A 24,388-nucleotide genomic window follows, 5' to 3' on the forward strand; every position below is an offset into this window, starting at 1 on the left:
GTAACGATTTTTTTTATTTTTTATTTTTTGATTTTTGTTTAGTAAAAGCGTTTGATTAAAATAACATTATTAACATAAATGATTTAGAGCTCTAAATAATGAGCTCTAAATCTACCACTAGTGAGGTGGAAAATAAAAAAAAAATAAAAAAAAAGGCACAGCACACACTGTGGGGACCCACTGCCACATCATTAGTGACAGCACTAATTAGTGGTCTCAAGTATTATTGCATTATTAAAAGTCCGGTGGCCTAACTGGCCTAATTGACGGGTACCGTGAGGGTGGTGTTTGTTTCATGTGATGTGATTGAGGTATTAGATTGAATTTCATATCTAATAAATTTAGGTTTGGTTTGGCATATCAGAAAAAATTTAAAAAGTCAAAAAATTATTAAAAAAATTAAAAAGTTATCACTATTCACAAATTAAAAACATAAAAAAAATTAATTTACACAATATTTTAATACAAAAACCAACGAGTTGATAGGTACTGAATTGATGTCAAAAAAAGGAACAAAAAAGAAAATTAGATATATATATATATTCATTAAGTTGGATGGTAATGTTGGGCTCGTGAGGCCGCACCACAGGTCTCGTTTTGATAATCCGAACCGTTCAATGTGTAAAACTCGTCGAGTACTATATGCCTATAAAAATTCACGTTGATCGGATATGGATAGCTATGTGGTCAAATCAAATTTTTTTCAGTCGTTTATTTTTCACCATCCATTAATTTCATACAAAACTATTTTGATCACATAGTTATCGATATCTGATTAAAGTGATTTTTCAAAACCAACCCAAATAATTACAAAAAGAGCGTTGCTATTCAGGTTCAAAAATTATATTTACTTTCTAGATGTAGGGACATGTCAAGAAGATAATTGGTTGATAATTAAATATTCTCAATTTGTCAACTAATCACCTTTTTAACACATCATTCATTCTATAAAATGGATCTAAGAAGTAGGCCTGTATATCATTTTTCTTACAAGAATTAGGATAAAATTATCTACTGAACTGACGTATTTAGATTTGACTACTAAATAATTCAAATTGTGTCATTGAGTCTTTTTAACGGTATCACCAAATTCTTTATTGAGAGAGAAATTGATAATAAAACAATGGAGGTAGAGATTATGCAGGGTAAGGACTAGGGTGGTTGCATACGTATGATTTTCAGATGTTCTGACTAGAAAAGTAATAATATGATTGAAACATATTGTGAACCCATAGGCCTGTTTGTTTGGGGTTATAGGGAGGGGATTAGGTTTGATAGTGAGGAGGGGATTGAAAATGAGGTGTTTGTTTGGAAAGATATGGAGGGGATCAGTAATCCCTTGATTTTAGTAAGGAGGAGGAAGGGGGATTGGTAAGGAGGAGGTACAGATGGTATTAGAAAAATAGTAAGGGGATTAGAAATTTTTTTATTTTTTATATATTGGGAATTTTTTTTAAATATAATGTTTATTTTTTTATATTTTTTTATTTGTTTTATTATTTTATATAAAAATAATTTAACAATTCCTCAATATTAATCCCCTTACTATTAATCCCCTCACTATCAATCCTCTCCATTCTATCTCCCAAAACAAACAAGGGCATAGGTTTTTATGAGAATAAGGGAAAGCCTATTTGTCATGAGAATTAGTCATTGCTGTCAATGTATTCTCAGAAGCCATGGATAGGTGCCAAGGTAATGATTCTTGTTACATCTGTCAAATAGGTGCCAAGGTTAAAATCGAACGCAAAGACAGGGACACACACAAACTCTTATACAGCATTGATGGAACAACAGACTCAACAGGAAAGTACAAGATCATGATCAAAGAGGACCATGGCGACCAGCTCTGTGATGCCATGCTAGTTAGCAGCCCACAGAGAGACTGTGCAACGGCAGATCCAGGGCGTGACCGTGCTCGTGTGATACTTACCCGAAACAATGGGATTGCTTCAAACAACCGTTTCGCCAATGCAATGGGTTTTGTGAGGGATCAGCGCATGTCCGGGTGCAAGCAACTGCTCCAGCAATACGAGCAGGAGTCTGAAGAGTAAAATATTGTTTATGGTTCTCAACATTGATCTTTGCTACGCGTACTCTATGATATTGTTATATTTATTTTGATGATTTTTTTTATTTATTTATTTATATAAAGCAACTGGAGTGAATTGATTATAAAGTAACTGGAGTAAATTGATTAAACTTTGCATGTTTATTTGCGCTTGTCTTGTCTATATATTTCCTTGAAATTTGCGGAGAGATTATTTTTATTTAAATATACGATTCAAATATAACTTCAAGAAATAAATAAATAAATGAGAAATGAGAAAAATAAATGCAAATCAATAAAATGGAAGTGAGAAGTGTATTTTAATATAAGTAAGAACTGTGATCGGAAGACACATTTCTTACTGATAATCCATTGATTTACAATTACTTTCTGGTGGTGAAAAAATTGATCAGCAAGGCAATTTAAGAGATAAAAATGACATTTATACTTATCTGTTTGTAGGAAGCCACTTTTGCTTTATGTGCTTCGTAGTCTTCATCATTCATCTCCTCAGTTGGGATTTTGTTTGGATTCTTTTCGGTAAGAACATATGTAACTTTCAAAAGGCTAAGGTAAAAAAGAATTTTTCATTTCCACATCTTAAAATGAACTCCTTTGAACTTGAAAAGCTTGTTGAGATCTCCAATTCCATCATTGATTTTTTCTGGTACTTGTTCCATGGTTGATCTCCTTAAAATTGTTGGTGAAAATACCAGAAAAAATTATATTTTATTGATAAATGATGCAAAGAAAATGAGATACAAATAGATCAGGCTGAGGCACGGATATCTCGTTTTTTTTTAAGGAGATCATGCCCACTGTAGTAGGAAGAATCCAAATACCGATGCAGTAGTCACAAAATTATGACTTGTCCCCTCTAGGATACAACAGCTCGACCACTTGTCGTATGATTCAGGCCAACTCTGCACAAGAAGGTGAACCCAAAGCTCCACCAATAAAACACCTTTCTTTGCTAGTAATCTCTCTTGTATAGAAAATAGTTGATGTGTTAGTGGTGTAGAAAAGAGTAGATGAGATGGACTATTTATAGGCCATTAAGACCTTACAGTTACATCAAAAAATAATGACCATTAAATAAGAGAAAATTGTTACACCAAAATAATGACTATTAACCAAGTTCATGAATTCTATTTAACCTCCATTTATGACCAAGAGGTTACCAAAGTAATGAAATCTCATTTATTAAAAAGATAAATCAATAAATAAATATAAGATATTAAAATGGTCCAACACTTTCTTTTTTTCCATTTATACGAGATATTTGCCCCTCTTCTAAAGAGTTTCATATGCTTACAAAATAAATAATATGCAACATCAGAAACATGTAAAATCGAAAAATCTGTAATTGTGACGTTTGCGGATGGAGAGTTCTTTTTCATAAGAGTGTTGCTATTAACACTCCATTAATTATTTTAAATTTCAAATTTTTTTGGACTTCTATTAATAAATTTTAAAACTCTTAAAATTTCTTTTTTCCTCTCAAATAATATCAAAATTATTCTTGTGAAAACATTTCACCCATTCAATTGAATGCACACCCCCACACCCCAAAAAGCCTCTCTCTTCCAAAATCCTAACAAATCCACGAAGGTAATTACTTCATCTCTACATACTTGTTCATGACTTGAGCAAATAAATGTAGGATTTTTTTGTTGTTGATTCAAAATTCTCCTTTTGTGAATTCTGCAATCTCCACGAGTTTCGGTTATCTGTTCCCGAACAAATAAGAAATATTCGATCACCTGTTCCCAAACAAATGAACAATGTTTGAGCATGTGTTCACAAATTTCGGTCATATGTTCGGGAGTTCAATCCTGAAAAAATGACTAATATTTTTTATTATTTTTGTCTTTTTTTTCAAGAAACTTACTCTTACAAGGCCAATCTCCTCTGAACTAAGAACACTATCAAAACTATGAATCTCCTTTGAATTTTTATTATTATACTCCTCTCATCTCATGGAATTGTAATTGCCGGAAAAACTTTCACTCATTGTCATTGTCGGAGAAGTGTAGGTAATCAAATGATTGTCAACGTCATTGTCGGATTATTGCCGCCAAAAGATTTTCAAGATTTTGAAAATGAGATTTGGGAAAGATGGATGAGTAGTGATAGAGGTGGGTGATCTCATAAACCTTAATTCATGAATAATATGTAATATAAGAAACATGTAAAAGCGAAAAATATGTAATTGCGACGTTTACGGATGGAGAGCTCTTTTTCATAATATATATATATATATATATATATTTGAACACGAATTATGAAACCTAATTGTTTTTTACGCAACCCTTTTAAGCCTTCACTATACTATTTTTTTAGTGGGTGTTGCGCCTTCACTATTGGAAGGGCAGCAATTACAAATTATAATGGATAAATTATAAATACATCCTTTGAAATTTATTTAAAATACAAATTATCTCTTGTGGTTTAAAAAATTATAAATATTTCTTTGTTAGAATTTTTTATTTGGTAAAATTTATTGAAAAAATGAAATTCGTAATTGTTCTCCTATATAATGATAAAATTACCTAAATTATTATTTGAAATAAATTGCGGACATCATTAAAACTATTAATTGATTTGATGATTTATTAATAAAATATGTCATTTGTTATGAAATTAGAAATTTTAAGAGCGGGATGTAATTTTCAAAATGATAATAGACAAATCGTATCTTAAAAAGAATTTAGAATGTGCATTTATAATTTATCCAATATATATATATATATTATAAAAAGACTTAATAAATTACACGAAATGTGACCAATGCCCGTAAGGATAAGAGAAATTAATACAATTACAAACGTTAAGAAAAATAATTTACAAATAAAAATATCATATAAAATTTTATATAAGAATGATATAATGAATGATATTTTAGAAAATAAAAATTATTCTAATTAAATTTTTTGATTTTAAAATAAAAGAATTTAAAGACTATCACATTATTTTAGATAATTTTTTATTTATATATTACTACTCAAATGAGAGAAGAAGATATATTTTGCATCTCAACACCATCCCCCCCCCGCGGCAGGGTTTGTCCAAAGAAAAAGGAGAAAAATGCCAAAGCATATTCTTATGCGACACCTTGTGCATTTGATTAGTAGCTTGTCTGTAGGGGTGTAAATTTCATTCAACTCGGCCTCTGTCGAACTTTTTGGGTTCTTGCCAAAATTCGGGCTAAGCCGGGCTAGCCCACCAACTAAAAAATTAGGCCCATGCCCAGGGAGTATTTGGGCCTTGAGCGGGTCGATTGGCCGGGCCAGTTGGCCTAGGCTTGGGTTAAGGCTTGGGCGGGCCTGAACAATTTTTTTTGTTTTTTTTGTTTTTTTAACTAAAATTTTATTATTTTTCACTAAAAAAGGCGTTGGACCTCGAGCTGGGCCGAGCCTTGAGTGGGCCTTAAGCAGGTCAATAGACCAGGTCCACGGGCCAAGGCAGACTTCAAAAAGATGGCCCAATGTCTCAGCTCGGGCCCAAACGGGCCGGGCCCACCCCGAGGCATTTTTACACTCTTACCTACCTACTCCCAATAACTAGTCTGTCCAGGGCCAGCCCTGGCTAAGGCCACTAAGGCCTGCGCCTAAGGCCCCCAAATTTTGGCCCAAAATAAGGTCCCAAATTTATTTGTTTTATATTAGATTAAAAGTTTAAAGTCTAATCTTTTTTTATTGTTTGAGACCCACTCTAAAAGGCCCCTTAAAAAAATCTGTTGGGTCAAATTAAAAATATATATAATCATTGTGAGGTACAATTAAAATTTAATATAATTAATCTAGACAAATAAATATGATGTAATGAGTCTAAATAGAATTTAATGTCAAGTATTTAATAGAACAAATAATTTTATCTTAATTTTTTTACCATCTTTCTTTATCATATTTTAATTTAATAATTTTATCCTAATTTCTTTTCCTTAATTTTGTTTGCCTTGATTTTTTTACCCTCTCTCTTTATCATAATTTAATTGAACAATTTTACCTTAATTTTTTCTCCCAATTTTTTTTTCCAATAATTTGTTTTTTGTTATCAAATAATTAGTGGATTGTGATTTGTGTAGATTATAATTGTGTTATCAGATATCATATTACAATAATATTATCATTTCATTATCAAATATCAATGTTAAACTATAATACAATAAGACCCTATTTTATCTTTCTTGAGTCTTTGTAATATTTTTTTATATCTTAATATATGAAAATAAATTTTAATGATTATATGTATAAGGAAACTTTTTGTAAAAATTAAATAATAAAACAATTATGGGTAACTTTTTATTTTATCCATAATTTTTTTTATAAAAATTATATGTATAAGAGCCCCACTTTCAAAGCCCGCCTAAGGCCCTATAAATCTCAAGGCCGGCCTTGAGTTTGTCCCACGTGTTCTTTTTTTTTTTTTTTTTTGCTTTGAAGTACGAAAGGAAAATGTTGGATAACGTTTGGTAATGTTTTAGAATCATGATTTGATAATAAAGTTGTATTTTGAGTTTATGAGTTTCAGAATTATGATTTGAAAAAAAAAAATTTGTTTGATTATGAGTTTTAAAAAGAGTTTTGAATTTTTTATATGACATATGAAATTAGAAAAGTTGTTTGGTTATGAGTTTTGAAAAAAATTTCAAAACTTAATTGAAAAACTTATAACTCAAAACCAAATACTGTAAGAATTTTTCCTAAATATGGCTTAATGTGGCTTATGCATGATTATACTAGATTCATCTCATTAAATAAGATACATGTACATCAATTAGATAGTGACTAATTATGGATGAATGCACCTATATATACATAATGTATAGAAGACTAATGATAATGCATTGAATGTGATAGATTCATTATCAATAAATCTTAAAGATGCATTATTTATCTATTATGAATATATAAGATACATTAATCTATCTAATGAATTCATTAATATAGAAGATGCATTATGTATTATGAATGTATAAAATACATTAATCTATGTAATGAAATTCATTGAATGAATGGATTCTTTGTTGAGAAGAATACTAGTATAAATAGTGTAAGGTGCCAAACCACACTCTCCATCAAAAACTCAAGTTGTCACCACAAGAAAACTCCCATAGCCTAGAGAGAGAAGTGGTTTGAAGATCTTAGACAAGTAAAGAACTTAAAGATTAAGGTCTTTCATTTAAGATTTCTCTTTCTTGCAAGAGGATTTCATACTATCATGGATCAAGGTATGTATTTGCTTATTTTGATAGTAGAAATTCATATAGTTTTCATGTATAAAATTGAATCCTTAATGATTTTTAATTTATGTTCCGCAAAGTTTTCTATCAAATACACAATTCAAAACTCCATTAAAAATTCTATTCAAAACTCATAACCAAACTCTTTTTAAAATTCAATTCAAAAAAATAATTTGTCATTTTGGTCTAAAAAAATAATTTCTATATTTAAAAAATATCAAAAACAAATATAATTTTTTTTTCCAAATAACAAGTGGCGATTGACAATTGCAAAAAAAAAAAAAAAAAAAAAAGGAAGTTACTGTTATAGTCAACCGGCCGAGCATCCAGGAGAATGTCCGGGCGGATAATCGGATAGACCAAAAATTCAAAAACTGTCTAGTTTACTAAACATGTTTTCAAAATGTGTTTTTAACTTGATTTTGGAATATGATTTAAAAACTTAAACCAAACATAACATTCAAATATAAGAGTGAAAAATTAATTAGAAACTCACACCAAACACAGCCTTGATTTTTTTCTTCTTCTTCAAAACTTGTAGTCTATACCTAAATTCACAGAAGAAAAAAATACAATGAAACAAAAATTATTGATGAATCTTGCATATACACATAATATTTATTGTGTAAATTCGTATATAAGAGGTGAAAATATCAGTAAAATTTGTCTGGAATCCAAAACATACATAACATCCCTCAAGTAAAAACAGATTATCTGAAAACAAAAAATAACATTTGTACAATATATGTATATATAGGTTTTATTATTCAAAAAAATTTGCACAAGAGAAGGAGAAAATTTCCAAAATACTGTTGTTAATAATATATAGTAGCAGTGTGTGAAAAGAAAATAAATAAATAAATTATTAGTTCCAATGTGGATGATCTATCTTTAATCGAATTAAGAAAGACATTAATAAAACATTCTGATCGTTAAAAAAAAAAAAAAAAAAGTGTATGAAAAATTGATGATGTGGTATATAAGGACTCATCCGGTAGTGTGGGAGGGAAGTTAGGTTAGTTGGGGGCGTGCGTTTACAAGTTGGTTGCCAAACTTTAATAGCAAAGAAATAATGTTAATATCAAAACACAACCTCCACCCACTTGGGAGGTGGTGTTGTTAGGTGTTGTTAATTGGTGACTTTGAAATGATGCATTGTTTTGGATTTCTTTCATCAACAGTGTTTTATAAACGGGAAAGGTGCTTATAATATGTCTTTCATAATTTTTTTACAAAATTTCATAACTTAAATCCAAAATATCATAACTTTTTCACTATAAAAATATAACTTTTTTTCACTAAAAAATATCATAACAAAATCTTAAAGTGTCATAACAAAAATCACAAAATGTTATAATATTATTATTCCTAATTTTAGGATACACATTATAAATTTACTATTCATAACTTTACAACAAAATATTATAACTTTATTATAAAATGTCATAACATACATCACAAGCAATCATAGCGTTTATCATAAAAATCTTAACTTTTTTACAATGTGCACCATTTGAAAGGATGCACATTGTAAATTTCTCCTTTATAAATATATACAGTACTACTACCTTCTTAATTTTGTCCCTCTAATTTACCCTTAATGACGTGGTTTATTCCTATATAAAATAGTCTCACACTTCTCTCTCTCTTTCTCATCTTTAGTATCTCTAATTTCACATTATTGAAGGTGAAATTAAGGTAACAAAATTAAGGGGATAAATTATTATTAGCATGTCTAATTTTTAATTAGAATGGTGGGATAGTCTTCGGGACCTATCATTTTATAAATAAATTGTATTTTCGAGAATGTTATTGTCTTTAAAACTAAAAAGTTCATTAAGATGACTTCTATTTTAACAATGTCATTGTCAAATAATTGTTGTCATAAAATTCTATATATAAATTCTGTAAGCGTATCAATTTTTATAAAATTATGTATAAATTTTATTGTGGATCATTTTGCTTATTTCATATATTTATTCAACTTAGAAGAAAAAAATAATAAATTATCAAAATATTTATACAAAATTTGTTACGAAAATGATGTAACAATAATAAATGTATCAAAAAAATTTAAATGTACAACTATTTAAAATTTATCAACAAGTGTTTTTTTTTTTTTTTTCTTTAATTTTTTTAACGTAAGTTTACACAACAAACATGTGCATATCATTTACTGTGTTAATCAACATAGAAAAGTGAAAAAGAAAATTATAAAATTCATCTAGTAATATATTTCTTATGTGTGGATTCCTAAAGATATGAAATTTTCTGTTACTTTATCTCTATATATCTTAAGTCATATATAATTATACCATGAAAATTTTATGTTTTGAGATTCTCACATTATGCTAAGAAATGCATTACGACAGAGACAATTTGGGACACAAGATGTGTGGCCTCATATAGGAGGTAAACAATAATAAAAATTAAAAAAATCATATGATTATATATAATAACTTCTACAGATATAGATATACAAATCAATAAGGCCTTGTTTGGCATGTTATCATCTTAGCTTAAAAGTCAAAAAGTCTATAACCTATACCAAAAAATTAAAAATTCTCTTTTCTATCTACTTTTTGTACATCTTTTCGTAAAAAAATTAAAAACTCATTCCAAATATACTAATTTTTTACCTCATATTTTAACTAAAAAGTCAAAAAATTACTAAAATTGTCTGTTCCCAAACGATGCCTAAGTCTTTGTTTGGGATGCCATGAATAAGAGATGGTTTAATCCATCCTCCTACAAGGAGCCAGCCTCCAAGGTTAACACCTCGGACACGAAAATGGGGATCGGCCTTCCTGCAGGCAACATATACCAAACAAGAAGCAAAAATGCTAATTAATAGCTTCCTTGTCGACCATATTTTTGTCATTTTTATTTAAAAACCACTCCTAGCTCTTTGTTAATGGAGTGGCAAGAACTACCACATATGTATATATGTGTACATATATGTCTTTATAGGATGTGATGCTTTAGTGTTGTAACATTCTTGATATCAGTTCATTAAATATACGAGGATCATTTGTATTTGTTTTAATTGATTGTGAGAGGAAGATGCTTTGTTTTGTTGCCTATTTTAAGAGTAGTCAAACAAGGAATAGTATTGAATTTTTGTCAATTTGTGTTATTAATTGTGCTATAAAAATGCCAATTTTGTATGCTCTTATTATAATAATAATTATTGTTATTTAACATTCATAATAAACTGCTATTATTTGTTACTAATTGTTAGGATTGAATTTTGCTTTCACTGAAAAAATAAAATAAAGTAAAAGCATTACTGCTACATTTAACTCTAACAAAACGCAAATAACCAATGGGCCAAGCCCACCATGAAAAAGTCAAATTCACCCAAATTACAATCATTTCACCCACACCCACCCCCCCCCCCCCCCCCCCCCCCCCCCCCCCCACACACACACACACACACACACACACACACACACACAATTAAAGCTTGATATAACCATTGTTGATCATCCATTTCAGACTCCAGTGATTGTTCACATTCTTCAGGGTCCAATAAGCCCACCCAAACGAAGCCCTCCCATACACTTCCAACTGGGCCTTACCAAAACTTTGGTAACCCTTTTTTGCTACCCCACTTACTTTCCACTCAGCAACCCATTCCCCTGCAAATTCAAATCATACAAATATGAAAAAAAATGGAAACAAAAAACAAAACAGATTATTTTGGCATTTTGGGATTGTATACCTATAAAAGTGAGGGGTCCATTCGATGTAGTAACTTGATTCAACTGTGCTGATCGATTGTTGTAGATAAAATCAATGTTTTGTTGAACACTCATGTTGTTAAAGCTATTGGAGAAGAGATTGTAGAAATGGATATCAATGACCGAGCCCTCTAAGCTGCTGGCAATAGGAAAAAGTTCTTGTGGGTCGATTGCTCCTAGACGGTTTGACATGATCACATAAGCCGTGGAGGAGTACTTTCGAACAACGTTGTAACCAGCACTATAGTACTTGTTCAGGCTATCGAGAGATGCTCCAGGTGAGAGAGGCTCATTGATCAGCTCAACCGCATAAAGGCTTGGATTATTAGCATACCTATATGTGTGCAAAACAAAAAATTATAAGAGACCAATTGTTACCATATTGTTCTATGAAAGTCAAGTATGGTCCAAAAAGCAAGTAATTAAGAATGGTTGTACCTGGAGGTCAGAAAATCTATAACATTAACTGTTTCTTGTATGTTTTGATCCGATAGCCCCCATTCTTGAGACCCATCTCTAGAAGAGCTATGCTCATTGCCATTTTGAGAACCAGGTGCAGCGTGTAGATCAATAATGACATTAATTCCATATTTTCTACAAACAGAAGACCTTTATGAATCAAATATCACCAGAGATATATATATATATATATTTAGGGTGTTGATTTGTCCATGGCTAGCCTATCATGCTTAGAAATATGCCTAATTTAATTTTACAATGTCTAATGCGGAAACAAATAATTTTTTGGACAAGTCAGTATTGAAACACTCAAAATTGATGCTTAGCTAAGCCCATTGTGTTTCAAAATTCGCACCACGATTGCGAATGTGTTGGGGATAGGGCAACATGAAATTTTGTACAAAGATTCATTTGTTGTGACTTGCAGTTTTTTAGTTTTAGATCAATCGAGAGTTAAGAGACATACTGTGCCCAAATGAAAGCATTATCCAAGGCTTGCAAGGATCCCCCAACATAAGGCTGTGGAGGGGTTGGATCACAAGCTATCCACCACCCTACAGGAATTCTTACTGCATTTATTCCGTTGCTTGATATGAAATTGAAGTCATCTTCAACTATGAATGTATTCCAATGCTCCTGAGATGTACACAACTCATAAAATTTTCTTGACATATAATTATGATGGAAATTATATACATCCCTCTAATCAGTTCTTTTTCTTTTTTTTTTTATTTTTAAATACACCTCCTTCCAAGTAATAAACCACTTTTTAGTGGCATTTTTACCCTGCCTTAATAACAAACTAATTATTTAATTAAATGAATAACGTACTACTTACTGTCATAACTTGTGGTGCATTCACTGGACCATAACCATTCGTTAATTGAAATTCACCATGTAGCCCCCCAGTGTTTGTAACAATGAAAACAGATTGATCGTCATTTCCCCAACTACCATCTCCTATTGAATCAGCTGTCACGAGATTCTCTGTCTTTACCTACAAATTCTTATTGAGAAAGTCAATAAGTAACAATTTTTGTAGATAATGAGATTTATGTGGCTATGTGTTTGAAAATGCCATTGTAGTCCATCGTAATTTATCAATGTTAAAATAAAACCGTGTCATTATTCTTACATTTTTAACATTTTTTTTCCCTCTCCTAAACTCTTAGACAAACTGGCAATTTTTTTAGAAAAATGCTTCAGAGCTCGAAATTTTTGAGGTTCGAGTGGCCCGAAATCAAAACGACGTTGTTTTGATTTTTTTTTCCTCTCTTTTATCTGTGAAACAAAAGGAGGAAGGAAGAGAGAGAGAGAGAGAGAGAGAGAGAGAGTTAAAGAAAAAAGAGGGAGGGGGAGCTGATCTTCGCACGTCATCGCCGTCATCGTCACCCTACCCTTCCTCTTTCATCACTGCTGCACTATCGCCGCTACACCACTTCCGTCGCCGCCCTCTCTCTTCTCCTCTTCTCTTTTTATATATAGATATGTGTGTGTTTGTGTGTGTTTGTGTGTGTGTGTGTGTGTTTCATAGATGGGTATGGAATTCAGAGGAATCAAGATCTTCTTGTTGTTGGGTTTGTGGGATGGAGTGAGAGCATTGATTAGCAAGCTCTACTGAGAGAAGGCTATAAACATTTTGCTGTGCTATGCCAATTGTCTAATACTATACAACTTCCTACTAGTATGTGTTATAAATTAATATGTTCTTTCTCTTTTGAGTTTTGTCATCTCTGTGCTCTTGCTCAAAGAGGAGATGGATGACCCAATCTGTCTGGAATTTTTTTATTTTTAATAATTTTATGTTCCTTATAAATAAGTATAAATGGATAAGTATATATAGGTATAAATGTGTGTGTGTGTGTGTGTGTGTGTATTTTATGGATTTGGCTTTTGATTTTCCAAATCTATATGTGTGTGTGTGTGTGTGTGTTTCATGGATTTGTGGGTTTGAATCTCTCTGCTCTATTTCTTTCCTCTCCTCTCCTCTTCTCTTCTTCTTCTTCTTCTGCGAGTAATGGAAAGGAAGAAGAAAAGAAAGGAAAGACAAAAAAAAAAAAGAGGCAAAACGACGTCGTTTTGTGATTACAGGCCACTCGAGCCTCTAATTCTTCGAACTACCTAGCGGGGTTGTTTTTGGAAATCATCACAATCCATTGCCCTCGCTATTTTATGAAGTTTGGCCTTCTAAGGTATGTTTAGATAATTTATGAATAAACAAATAAAATAAAGTGCAAAAAACTATTTTTTCCATTTCTGATTGGGTTAGGATAACAAAAAGGAGGATGGAGGCTGTTTAGGTGGTTAGGATAACGAAAAGGAGGATGGGGCTATTTGGGCTTGTGGACCCTTACGGTTCTGTTTTGATAATCTGAACTATTGATTTTGTTGAGCATTTCATGTATTTCATCTACAAAAAAAATTAGGTTAATCTGATAATTGTAACTTATTCACTTTATCGTGTTTTTCATTAAAAAAATGGACAATAATTGTATTTTTAAAAAATAAATCATACATTTTTTTATGATAAAAATAATAAATTGAACAAGTTGTAATTATCATAATAATCTAATTTTTTTATGAATGAAATATATAAGGTGTCCGACAAAATGAACTGTTCGGATCATCGAAATAAGATCCGTGACTCACAGACCCAAACATTCTCCTCCAATTTAGATTTTAGATTTGAGAGAATCCTCCTTTTAATGAAAATAATATGAATTTATATTTATCAAAACGATTCCTTTTTTTTTTTTCAACGATTCTATTAACGCGTGTTCTTAAACACATGTTAAAAAAATTAGTGGTGCTACATACACCAATTAGTATACTAATATATGCTTGAATATTGTCACTTCAAAACTATGGACTCACCCATTATACAAATTATAAAAATTCAAAACTTTTAAAATTATATCACATCACTAATTAGTATACCAATTAGTGCATATAACTTTATTCTAAAAAAATTAAAATATTTATACATTTTATATAAAAATATATATAATAAAAATTGTATGAATATTTCAAGTCACATAACTTTTAGTTATGTTCTCTACAACAAAACAAACTAAAAACAAAAAAACAAAACAAAACAAAAATATTTTTGTATCACATCACTAATTAATATATCAATCGGTACATATAACTTTATTCTAAAAAAATTAAAATATTTATACATTTTATATAAATATATATATATATATAATAATTGTATGAATATTTTAAGTCACATAACTTTTAGTTATGTTCTCTAAAACAAAACAAACCAAAAAAATAATAATAATAGAACAAAACAAAAAAAAAACAAAAATATTTTTATATCACATCACTAAGTAGTATATCAATTGGTGCATATAACTTTTTTCTAAAAAAATTAAAATATTTATACATTTAATATATATATATATATAATAAAAATTGTATGAATATTTTAAGTCACATAACTTTTAGTTATGTTCTCTTTAAAAAAATAAAAAAACTTTTAGTTATAAAATTTTTGTTGTCACGTTAGTTTGGGAAGATTTTTGTAATCTTAAATATTTTAAATATTTTATTAATATTTTTACCAAATATTTCATATGACTGTAGGATCTATATGGTGTGAGTCTCACACTCATGTAAAATATTTGGTAGAAATATTAATAAAATATTGTAATCCTTAACATTTTTCTTTTGAAAAAGCTATAAATACAAAAAAAAATTTATAGAATTATTCATAGATGAGACATTTTAGTCTTCTGTCTCTCATCTGTGAACAATTCTATGAAAATTTTCTGTGTTTATAGCACAATTCTTACTTTTCAAAATACACTGACTTATTTAAGGATGGTTTGGGATTTCTAAATAAGTATATTTTTTGATTTTTAAAAAAAAAATTATACAGAAAAGTATAGAAAGTGATTAGAAAAATAGAGAAGAGATATTGATTGATGTGACGCAAATAAATGTATGTATATAAAAAAAATACATTTTTTTAGTTATGCCCAAGCAAGCACTCAGGCCTCGTTTGGAAACAGACTTTTTCAGTAATTTTTTGGCTTTTCGACTAAAATATGATGTAAAAAAAATTAGTATGTCTGGAATGATTTTTTAATTTTTTACAAAAAGATATGCAAAAAGTAAAGAGAAATGAAATATTTGACTTTTAAATATAAATTGTTGACTTTTAAATTTTTTTAATAATTTTTTAACTTTTTAATTAAAAAAATTACTTACCAAACGAGACTTTATTATTATTATTATTTTTTATTTTTTTTAAAGTACAGAGGAAAGAAAATCCCTTTCAAATGCCACTAACTTTATGAATTTTCAGTTGACACATACATTGAATGAGACCCATTCGCGGAAGTTGCTGAATCTGATTCTTATCTGGTTGCCCCAGTGATGCTGACAACCAATAACATAGGCTTTAACTTTATGCTTTTCTGTAACTCCATAGAATTATCTTGTTTGAAGTGGATCCATATAGTTAATTACATAAAATTACACACACACAAAAAAATATATATATATATATATAGATAATATAATTTATAATTTTGATTAAAGCAACAAAGACAAATTACACTATTCGTTTTGCTTGTATTATCTTTTTAAAATTGTGACTATCAACCTTTTACACTTCTGACCAAACTATAATTTGAATTTACCCTGAGTTTAAAAATGAATGCAAAGCTTAAATTATTGAAGAAATAAAGGGAAACCTGTAAGAAGAAGCCATTAGGAGTTTTTATCCGAACACGGTTCAAATCATCAGAATTTCTGACAATCTCAAACGTTTCGAATCTACCTGGAGTGTCTGCAACCATAGCTACCAGGTCGATCCCATTTCCACCACTATCTACTCCAACAAACTGTTTGTTGAACACCCTTAATTGATAGCTCGTCTCATTGATCCTCCACAACTTCACCACAACAATGACAACAAACAGAGAAATTAAAGTAATTTTACAAAATTTAATTCAGACCCAGCAAAGAAAACATAAAGTCATCTGTGTTTTTCGACAAAAAAAAAAAATTACTTTGAATGTTTCCCAACTAGAAGCAACAGTCCTGTTGGCAACTATGATTGAACCTCCGCCTGTTTCGGCGCAAAGGTATTTTCCGGCCGTTACCGATTTAAACTGCAGCCCAGTGCCATCCTAATCGTCAAAATTCAAAACAAGATTTAGAAGATGAGAATCAAAACCAAGAAATTTTGGATGTTTTTGTTTGTGTACAAACCAAGAAATCTTTGTTTGGGATGCCATCGAAGAGAGATGGTTTGATCCATCCTTCTGTGACCAACCAACCTCCAAGATTAACGGCTCGGATTTTGAAATTGGGAGTAAGCCTCCCATGAGAAAGAGAGAGCATAGAACTGAGGAAGATACAAAAGCATAGGAGTGGGTGACTTCTTGTTGAATGTGCTGTTGCCATTTTGATCCTTCTCCAACTTCTACTGCTAGTCTCTCTCTCTCTCTTTTTTTCTATGGGTTTCACTCTCACATTCCTTGCACAGGCGCACACACATACATCTATACATATATGAAAAATTATTTCGTTGTCTATGACGTTGTCATATCCTTTATTAATTATAAATCATTATGTCTCTTAATATTCATCAATCACTCAATATAAAATTATAAATTTTATCTTTTCTACCAAAATTATATATACCTATCCTAAAGGAAAAGGAAAATGATTTAGGAATAGAAATTTTATATGAGTTTATCACTAGCATAATATCATAATGTGACTTTTGTAATTAAATAATATATCTATTATGAGTGTTTGAGATTGACTTTTTGTTAATTTTAGTTTTGTTTTTAATAATTTTTTAAAAAACATTTACACATATAGGTTTTATTTGACCAAACAAACTTGAAAAGAAAAAAAAATTAAGAAATTAAGGGAAAAAAATTCCTGAAGACAAAAAGACAATGGTTTCTTTTTTAGATTTTCTTAAAAAAAATCACTAAGGATTGAAAAGTTTTAAACAAAATGTAATGAGTTTAAGTTCAGGGATAGCTAAAGTTGGCATGAACTTTACCAACAAACTATTTGGAAAAGTACTCAATAAACTACATTAATGCAACATTTTTTTTTTTTTTGGTGTGATTCATATCACATTAATTTTTGTTCACTTCATTTTTAATTTTCACTAATTTCATTAACAATAGATAAATAAAAAAGTGATATTACAATTTGATTTAAATTATAAAAGATTGAGTCTCACAATTAAAAGTGAAGAGTCTAAAATAAGATTATTGTAAAAATATATGAATACTAAGCGTAATTAACTTTTATTATTATTATTATTATTAATAAAATATCCAAGCCCCTCAAAGTGGTTAATTAATGGAAGGTAAATCCCACTTGTACCAAGTCGATCGGCATCAAGAGTCAAGATGATTGCAGTGGCATATGTGGGCATTTCAACCAACAGATGATCTTCATTGTGATATGATATGAGCATCTAACTGCACACAATAGAATCCATTTATCAATCACCTTTATGACGATGCTTACAGTACGTTTTTTTTTTTTTTTTTTTTTTTTTTTTTTTTTTTTTACGGGTAATCTATATATATTAGGAAAAATATCTTTTTAAGAACAATGATTGTGGAAGTTACAAACTCCCAAATTAATTTTGTTAATTTATTAATTTTTTTTTAAATTCAAAACAATATAATAAGTCATATTCACTCTTTCCAAAAATAATGTTGATCAAAACAATTCAAATAAAAAACAAATAAATATACTAATTATCTGTGATTTTGAATTTCGAATTCAAAATAATATGGTAAGTCACTTTTATTAAAATAATATGGTAAGTCACCTTTACGAAAATAATATAAATCTAATATTTTAAAATCACAATCAAATTAAAAATTCAATACAATTCCCATTTTAAAATACTCAATATTTGATCTTTTTTCAGCCCGGCCAACTCCTCTCCAAATGTAATGATGCAATGGTTATTCTCTCTCTTTGTCAATAGTCCAAACTTATTTCAAATTTGTTTGTTTGTGATTTTTATTTTATTTTTTTGGTGTAAATTTATATTTTCGTGTGAGTATTTTTTTTTTCTCTATATAACTTTTTTTTCCAATGTATTTTTTTTCCAACTAAATTGGTAATAAATAAATAAATAAATAAATAAATATATTAACTATCTTTGTTTTGAGAGTTGATTTGAAGTTTTTTGTTTTGTTTTGTTTTTTTTTTTTTTTGGTGGATGTTTGTGTATTTTTTATATTGTTGTTATTATTTCTTTTGATATATGTGAATTGATAATATAGTTATGAGTTTTTTTTTTTTTTTATAGAATAAGGAATCTTATATTGTTCTTTATGATTTGGCCATTTTTTAAATTTCTTAAACAAAATTTTCAAATTTTTTATTTGTAAAAAATTAAAAACATTTAATTGACTTACCCATTAATAAATAAAATTTTAAATAATGAACACTATTCCATAATTTATGGAATTAAAAAAAAATTTAACATTCATATATGGAATAAGAAAACCTAAAATCACGCATTTTTTTATTTTTCATTTTTAACTCTTTAAAACTATAGCGGTACCTTTTTATTTCTACAACATTGTCTTTTTACATTTACAAAGATAAAATAAAATAAAATAAAAAATTAAAAAAAAAGCAAACTAGACCGGAGTTGCATAATGGTTAGTGGGGGTGGTGAGCATAGCAACAACAAAGGTGATGAGCAGCTCGGCCAGAGCATTGTCTAGGTAGATTTTGAAAATGTGAATATTAAAAGAATAGTAGATAGTTTGGTGATGAATTGATTTAGAAAACTAATGTGTGGTTGAGATTAAATATGAATTTTACCACATAAAAATTGAATATGGAACATATATTATTTTTTATATATAATTTTGGGTATTTTTGCATAACTATCAAAAATTATTGTGATCACATGTTACTTATCATTTGATATATTATTATTGTATTATTGTAATGAATTTTATTATTAATGTTTATCATCAATGCAGTGGTGAGATGTCACATGATAAATAAAAATATGTTTTGTTATTATTATTATTGATAATGTAATTCTTTATTTACCTTTTTACAGTGTTTAAAAAATTAATTTATGTTTATTGTTAATTTTTGTAGATGAGAAGTCAAAAATAAATTTTAACCAAATCTATATATATAAGGATAATGTCTTTTTAAGAACAATGATTGTGGAAGCTCCAAACTCTTAAACTAATTTTGTTAATTTGTTAATTTTTAAAGAAATAAAAAAAAAAATCTATTGGTTAGTTCCTTAAGTCAAAAATTTACAAACAAAAAAAGTTCTAATCATCTCCAATTTTGAATTTTAAAAATTCAAAACAATATGATAAGTCACCCTTACTCTTTCCAAAAATAATGTTGATCAAAACAATTCAAATAAAAAATAAATAAATAAAGACATTAAAATTATCTATGATTTTGAATTTCAAAGTAAGTCACCTTCAACCCCCTCTCACATTTTCCGAAAATAATATAAATCTAAAATTTTAAAAACCCAATCAAATTCAAAATTTAATACAATTCTCTTTTTAAAATACTCAACATTTGATCTTTTTTTCCAGCCTAGTTAACTCCTCTCCAAATGTAATGATGCAATGGTTATTCTCTCTCTTTGCCAATAGTCCAAACTTATTTCAAGTTTGTTTGTTTGTTTGTAATTTTATTTTTATTTTTTTTTGTAAATTTATATTTTCGTGTGAGTATTTTTTATTTTTTTTCTTCTTTATATGACTTTGTTTCCAATGTATTTTTTTTCAACTAAATTGATAATAAATATACATCTGTTAACTATCTTTGTTTTGGGAGTTGATTTGAAGTTTTTTTTTTTTTTTGTTTTTTGGTGGATGTTTGTGTATTTTTCATATTGTTGTTATTATTTCTTTTGATATATGTGAATTGATAATATAGATATGAGTTATATATATATATATATATAATGCGTCTCATATTGTTATTTATGATTTGGCCATTTTTTAAATTTCTTAAACAAAATTTTCAAATTTTTTATTTGTAAAAAATTAAAAATATTTAATTGACTTACCCATCAATAAATAAAATTTTAAATAATAACACTGTTCCATAATTTATGGATTTAAAAAACAAATTAACACCCATATATGGAATAAGAAATCCTAAAATCACACATTTTTTTATTTTTCATTTTTAACTCTTTAAAACTCTAACGGTACCTTTTTATTTCTACAACATTGTCTTTTATATTTACAAAGATAAAAAACTAGACTAGAATTGCATAATGGTTAATGGAGGTGGTGAATATGGCAACAACGAGGATGATGATAAGCTCGGCCAGAGCATTGTTTTGGTGGATTTTGAAAATATAAATATTAAAAGAATAATAGATAGTTTAGGTGATGAATTGATTTAGAAAACTAATGTGTGGTTGAGATTAAGTGTGAATTTTACCATATAAAAATTGAATATAAATCATATATTGTTTTTTATATATAATTTTGGGTACTTTTGTATAACCACTATCACAAAAAACACTATTGGCAACTAAAATGGGAATTTTCGTCGCTGAAAGTCGTAGAATTGGCGACTAAAATGGAATTAGTCGCCAAAATTGGTCACTTTTGCCGACTAAAAGAGTTTAGTCGCCAAATGCAATGGTTTTAGCGACTAAAAGGCAGTTTAGTCGCCAAATATAGGGGTTTTAGTGACAAAAAAAATTTTAGTAGCCAAAGGTTAGGGTTTTTGGCGACTAAAACCATTTGGTAGCCAAACGTTAAGGTTTTGGCGACTAAAAACCACTTTAGTCGCTGATTGTACCTGTTTTGGAGACTAAAAACAGTTTGGTCGCTGAAGGTCAAGCTTTTTGGCTACTAAAAAAAATTAGTAGCTAAAAACAGGTTTATGGCGACTAAAATTCACTTTAGTAGCCAAAAGGGGAGGTTTTTGGCGACTAAAAACAGGTTTAGTCGCCAAAAGGGTAGGTTTTTAGGCGGAATAGTTTTCTTTAGCGACAGAAAATTAATTAGTAGCCCAAAAATAATAGAATTGGCGACTAAATAATTTTTTTAGTCGCCAAAAGTGATCTAAATTTTTTTAATAAATAATTTATTTTTTACATAAATTATATTGAATATATATAATTACATTTATATATATATAGTTTTGTATTAATACTGGTGAAAGTAATATATAAATAATATAAGTTGCAACTACAATCATGAGATGGTTTAGTGGCATAGTGGGGTGGAGTGTGTGGTTAAGGTTGGGAACCACCTGGAGGTCTCAGGTTCGAAGCGTGGGAGGTCTGGGACATTTTTTTTTTTTTTCAAAAATGGTTTTGGCGACTAAACACTGTGGTCGCCAAAAGATTGAGCATTGCCGACGAAAAAATAGTCGCCAAATGTATAAATAATAAAAAAATTAATTCACTATTGGCGACTAATAGTTTAGTCGCCAAAGGTATAATTTCCAAAAATGGAATTCACTTTTGGCGACTAAAACCTTAGTCGCTGAAGACCTGTGTATTGCCGACTAAATTTTTTTAGTCGCCAAAGGTATTGGCGACCGTCTCTTCGCGACAAACCCGGCGACTAAAAGATTTTGTCGGGGAAAGTGGGAACTTGGCATTTGGCGACTAAAAAGGGACTTTTGGCGACTAAAAATTTAGTCACCAAAGGTGTATTTTCTTGTAGTGAACTATCAAAAAATATTGCGATCACATGTAACTTATCATTTGATATATTATTGTTGTATTATCGTAATGAATTTTATTATTAATGTCTATTATCAATGCAGTGGTGAGACGTCGCATGATAAATAAAAATATATTTCGTTATTATTATTATTGATAATATATTTCTTTATTTACCTTTTTACAATGTTCAAAAAATTAATTTATGTTTATTGTTAATTTTTGTAGATGAGAAGTCAAAAATAAATTTTAACCAAATTCAAGTTATAATTAATTTGAGATTGAAAAGGAAATTTTAAAAGAAATTATAATTATATATAATTTTTAAAAAAAATTAAAAAAATACAAGGAAAAATTGGAACTATAAATTAAAATTATCAAACAATCTAATTCTATGAAAAATTTTAAAAGAAAAATTGATCAAATTTGAATTTATAATTATTAAATATTTTTAATAAGTCATTAATTTTTTATTCAGGTTCTTACGTGGTCTGGTCTTAAATAGTTTTTCAGATATAAATATATCTTAATATTGATACAATCAATATTAGACATATTTTAAGAAGGGTAAATTATGTCGATAGTCCCCGCATTTTGTCTCTTGTGTCAATTTGATCCCTGTAATTTCAATTAGTTTGATTTTTACCCCTAATTTTAGATTATGTATTAATTTGATACAATTGATAATGCCGGTTAAGATTTTTGAAAGAAAATAGTTATTGAGTTGGTTGAGATTAACTTATTAAGTTAAACAAGTTTATAATTTTGTCTACAAAAGTATAGCAGATGCTACTCATGTGTGTATTTTTAATAAAATAAAAAATAAAAAATAAAAACTAGCAATTATAACAATTGGAACAAATTGACACAAAATTATAAATTTAGGGTCAAAATTGAGCAAATTAAAATTGCAAGGGCATAAATAACACAAGAGTTAAAATATAGGGATTACCAATGTAATTTATCCTTTTAAGAATAAGTACATAATTTCTTAATTAATTTTTAAATTGTTAATAAATATACCAAGCCAATATGTACATATTTCCTATTTTTGTTATAATTTTTTTAAAAAATATATATTTACTAATTAAAAATTAAATAAATTGGTTGGTCTACTAACTCATGGATTGGACATGAGCTACACAATTTTTTAAGGACTAGGCTTAAATTAAGAATTATTGGCAAAAAAAATCGACTTGAACTAAATTTTCTTAACTACTTTTTAATATTTGATCTAATATTAGAACCCCAAATTAACCCATATCAATCACAAACTGATAAAGTATGATATAATTTAAATATAAAATTTTAATTTATTAGGACTAGAATATGACCTATAGTTTAGGGTGGCTTTATCTAAAATAATTTTTTTATACATAAATATATATAACTATTCATTTAATTGTTTTAAATATAACTATATAGTTTTTTTTTTTTAAACTATAGTTCAAACTTTTTAATAAGTATGCATAAAATAAGTTCATATTTTTTATTTTTATTATAAAAAAATATTTACAAATATTTATTTACTAATTTAATAAATAGATAGGTCAAATAATTCATATAAGTTAGGAATAGAACAAGACAATTTTTAATGATTAGGTGAAGGATAAATTGGCGTAAATCTAATGTTAAACCCAAATTTAGTATTGCAAGTGAATCCTAATTCATTTTTACGTAAATCTTATAACATAAGACAAATTATAATTTTTAGACTTCACAAAATAAGAAAAAATTACTATATTGACAAATGTAATTTACCACTATCATATATGATAAATTAAATTTACAAAGCACATAAGACAAAATGTATTTATATTTTATCATAAATGTAATTTTTGTAATTTATTTTTTAATTTTTACCATTTAAATTATGACATATATTTGTTATCAAGAATTTAGAGCACACAATTAATGACATAAGAATTAAAAAAAAAATTCTATTATATGTCACTGTGATAAAATGAATAAAATTTAATTAATTCTAAATCATTTTTACTAAATATTGTAGATAAATTTTTTAGATTATTATTTAATTTTAAAAATTAATTTTTGATTATTTATTTATACCCGTGCATAGCATGGGTAATTATGCTAGTATATTATATAAGAAAAATGAACTTTTAGTGAGAAGCCTTCTAGAATTTCAAAATCATCATTCTAATTTTCTTGATTTTTTAAATTTTAAATAATTACTTGGA

The 24,388-nt window shown here is 28.3% G+C and overlaps 2 protein-coding genes across 2 annotated transcripts; one reads left to right on the plus strand and one right to left on the minus strand.

Moving 5' to 3' along the window:
- Positions 1-1,679: 1,679 nt before the first annotated feature.
- On the plus strand, positions 1,680-2,054 carry LOC114293141 (pollen-specific protein C13-like). Its single transcript, XM_028237172.2, has one exon. The coding sequence runs from the start codon at positions 1,680-1,682 to the stop codon at positions 2,052-2,054; it is 375 nt and encodes a 124-aa protein (XP_028092973.2).
- An 8,461-nt stretch (positions 2,055-10,515) lies between these two features.
- On the minus strand, positions 10,516-17,042 carry LOC114293152 (putative glucan 1,3-beta-glucosidase A). Its single transcript, XM_082921557.1, has 8 exons — positions 16,724-17,042; positions 16,522-16,641; positions 16,204-16,404; positions 12,336-12,494; positions 11,964-12,133; positions 11,477-11,632; positions 11,020-11,372; positions 10,516-10,936 (listed from the first exon to the last, which is right to left on the minus strand). The coding sequence occupies exons 1-8, from the start codon at positions 16,916-16,918 to the stop codon at positions 10,755-10,757; spliced, it is 1,536 nt and encodes a 511-aa protein (XP_082777683.1). The 5' UTR covers positions 16,919-17,042; the 3' UTR covers positions 10,516-10,754.
- Between the last annotated feature and the right edge of the window lie 7,346 nt (positions 17,043-24,388).

The sequence above is a fragment of the Camellia sinensis genome, chromosome 3 (assembly GCF_055761805.1).
Source record: "Camellia sinensis isolate YWXY chromosome 3, ASM5576180v1, whole genome shotgun sequence".
In the NCBI taxonomy this organism is placed as follows: Eukaryota; Viridiplantae; Streptophyta; class Magnoliopsida; order Ericales; family Theaceae; genus Camellia; species Camellia sinensis.

Bases quoted from the DNA above. Each gene is read 5' to 3' on its own strand.
- LOC114293141 (XM_028237172.2), top strand. From the start codon at position 1,680: ATGGATAGGTGCCAAGGTAATGATTCTTGTTACATCTGTCAAATAGGT.
- LOC114293152 (XM_082921557.1), bottom strand. From the start codon at position 16,918: ATGGCAACAGCACATTCAACAAGAAGTCACCCACTCCTATGCTTTTGT. The intron at 16,642-16,723 runs GTTTGTACACAA...TTTGACGATTAG, and splicing joins TCCCAAACAAAGATTTCTTG to GATGGCACTGGGCTGCAGTT. The intron at 12,134-12,335 runs GTAAGTAGTACG...TGTACATCTCAG, and splicing joins ATGCACCACAAGTTATGACA to GAGCATTGGAATACATTCAT.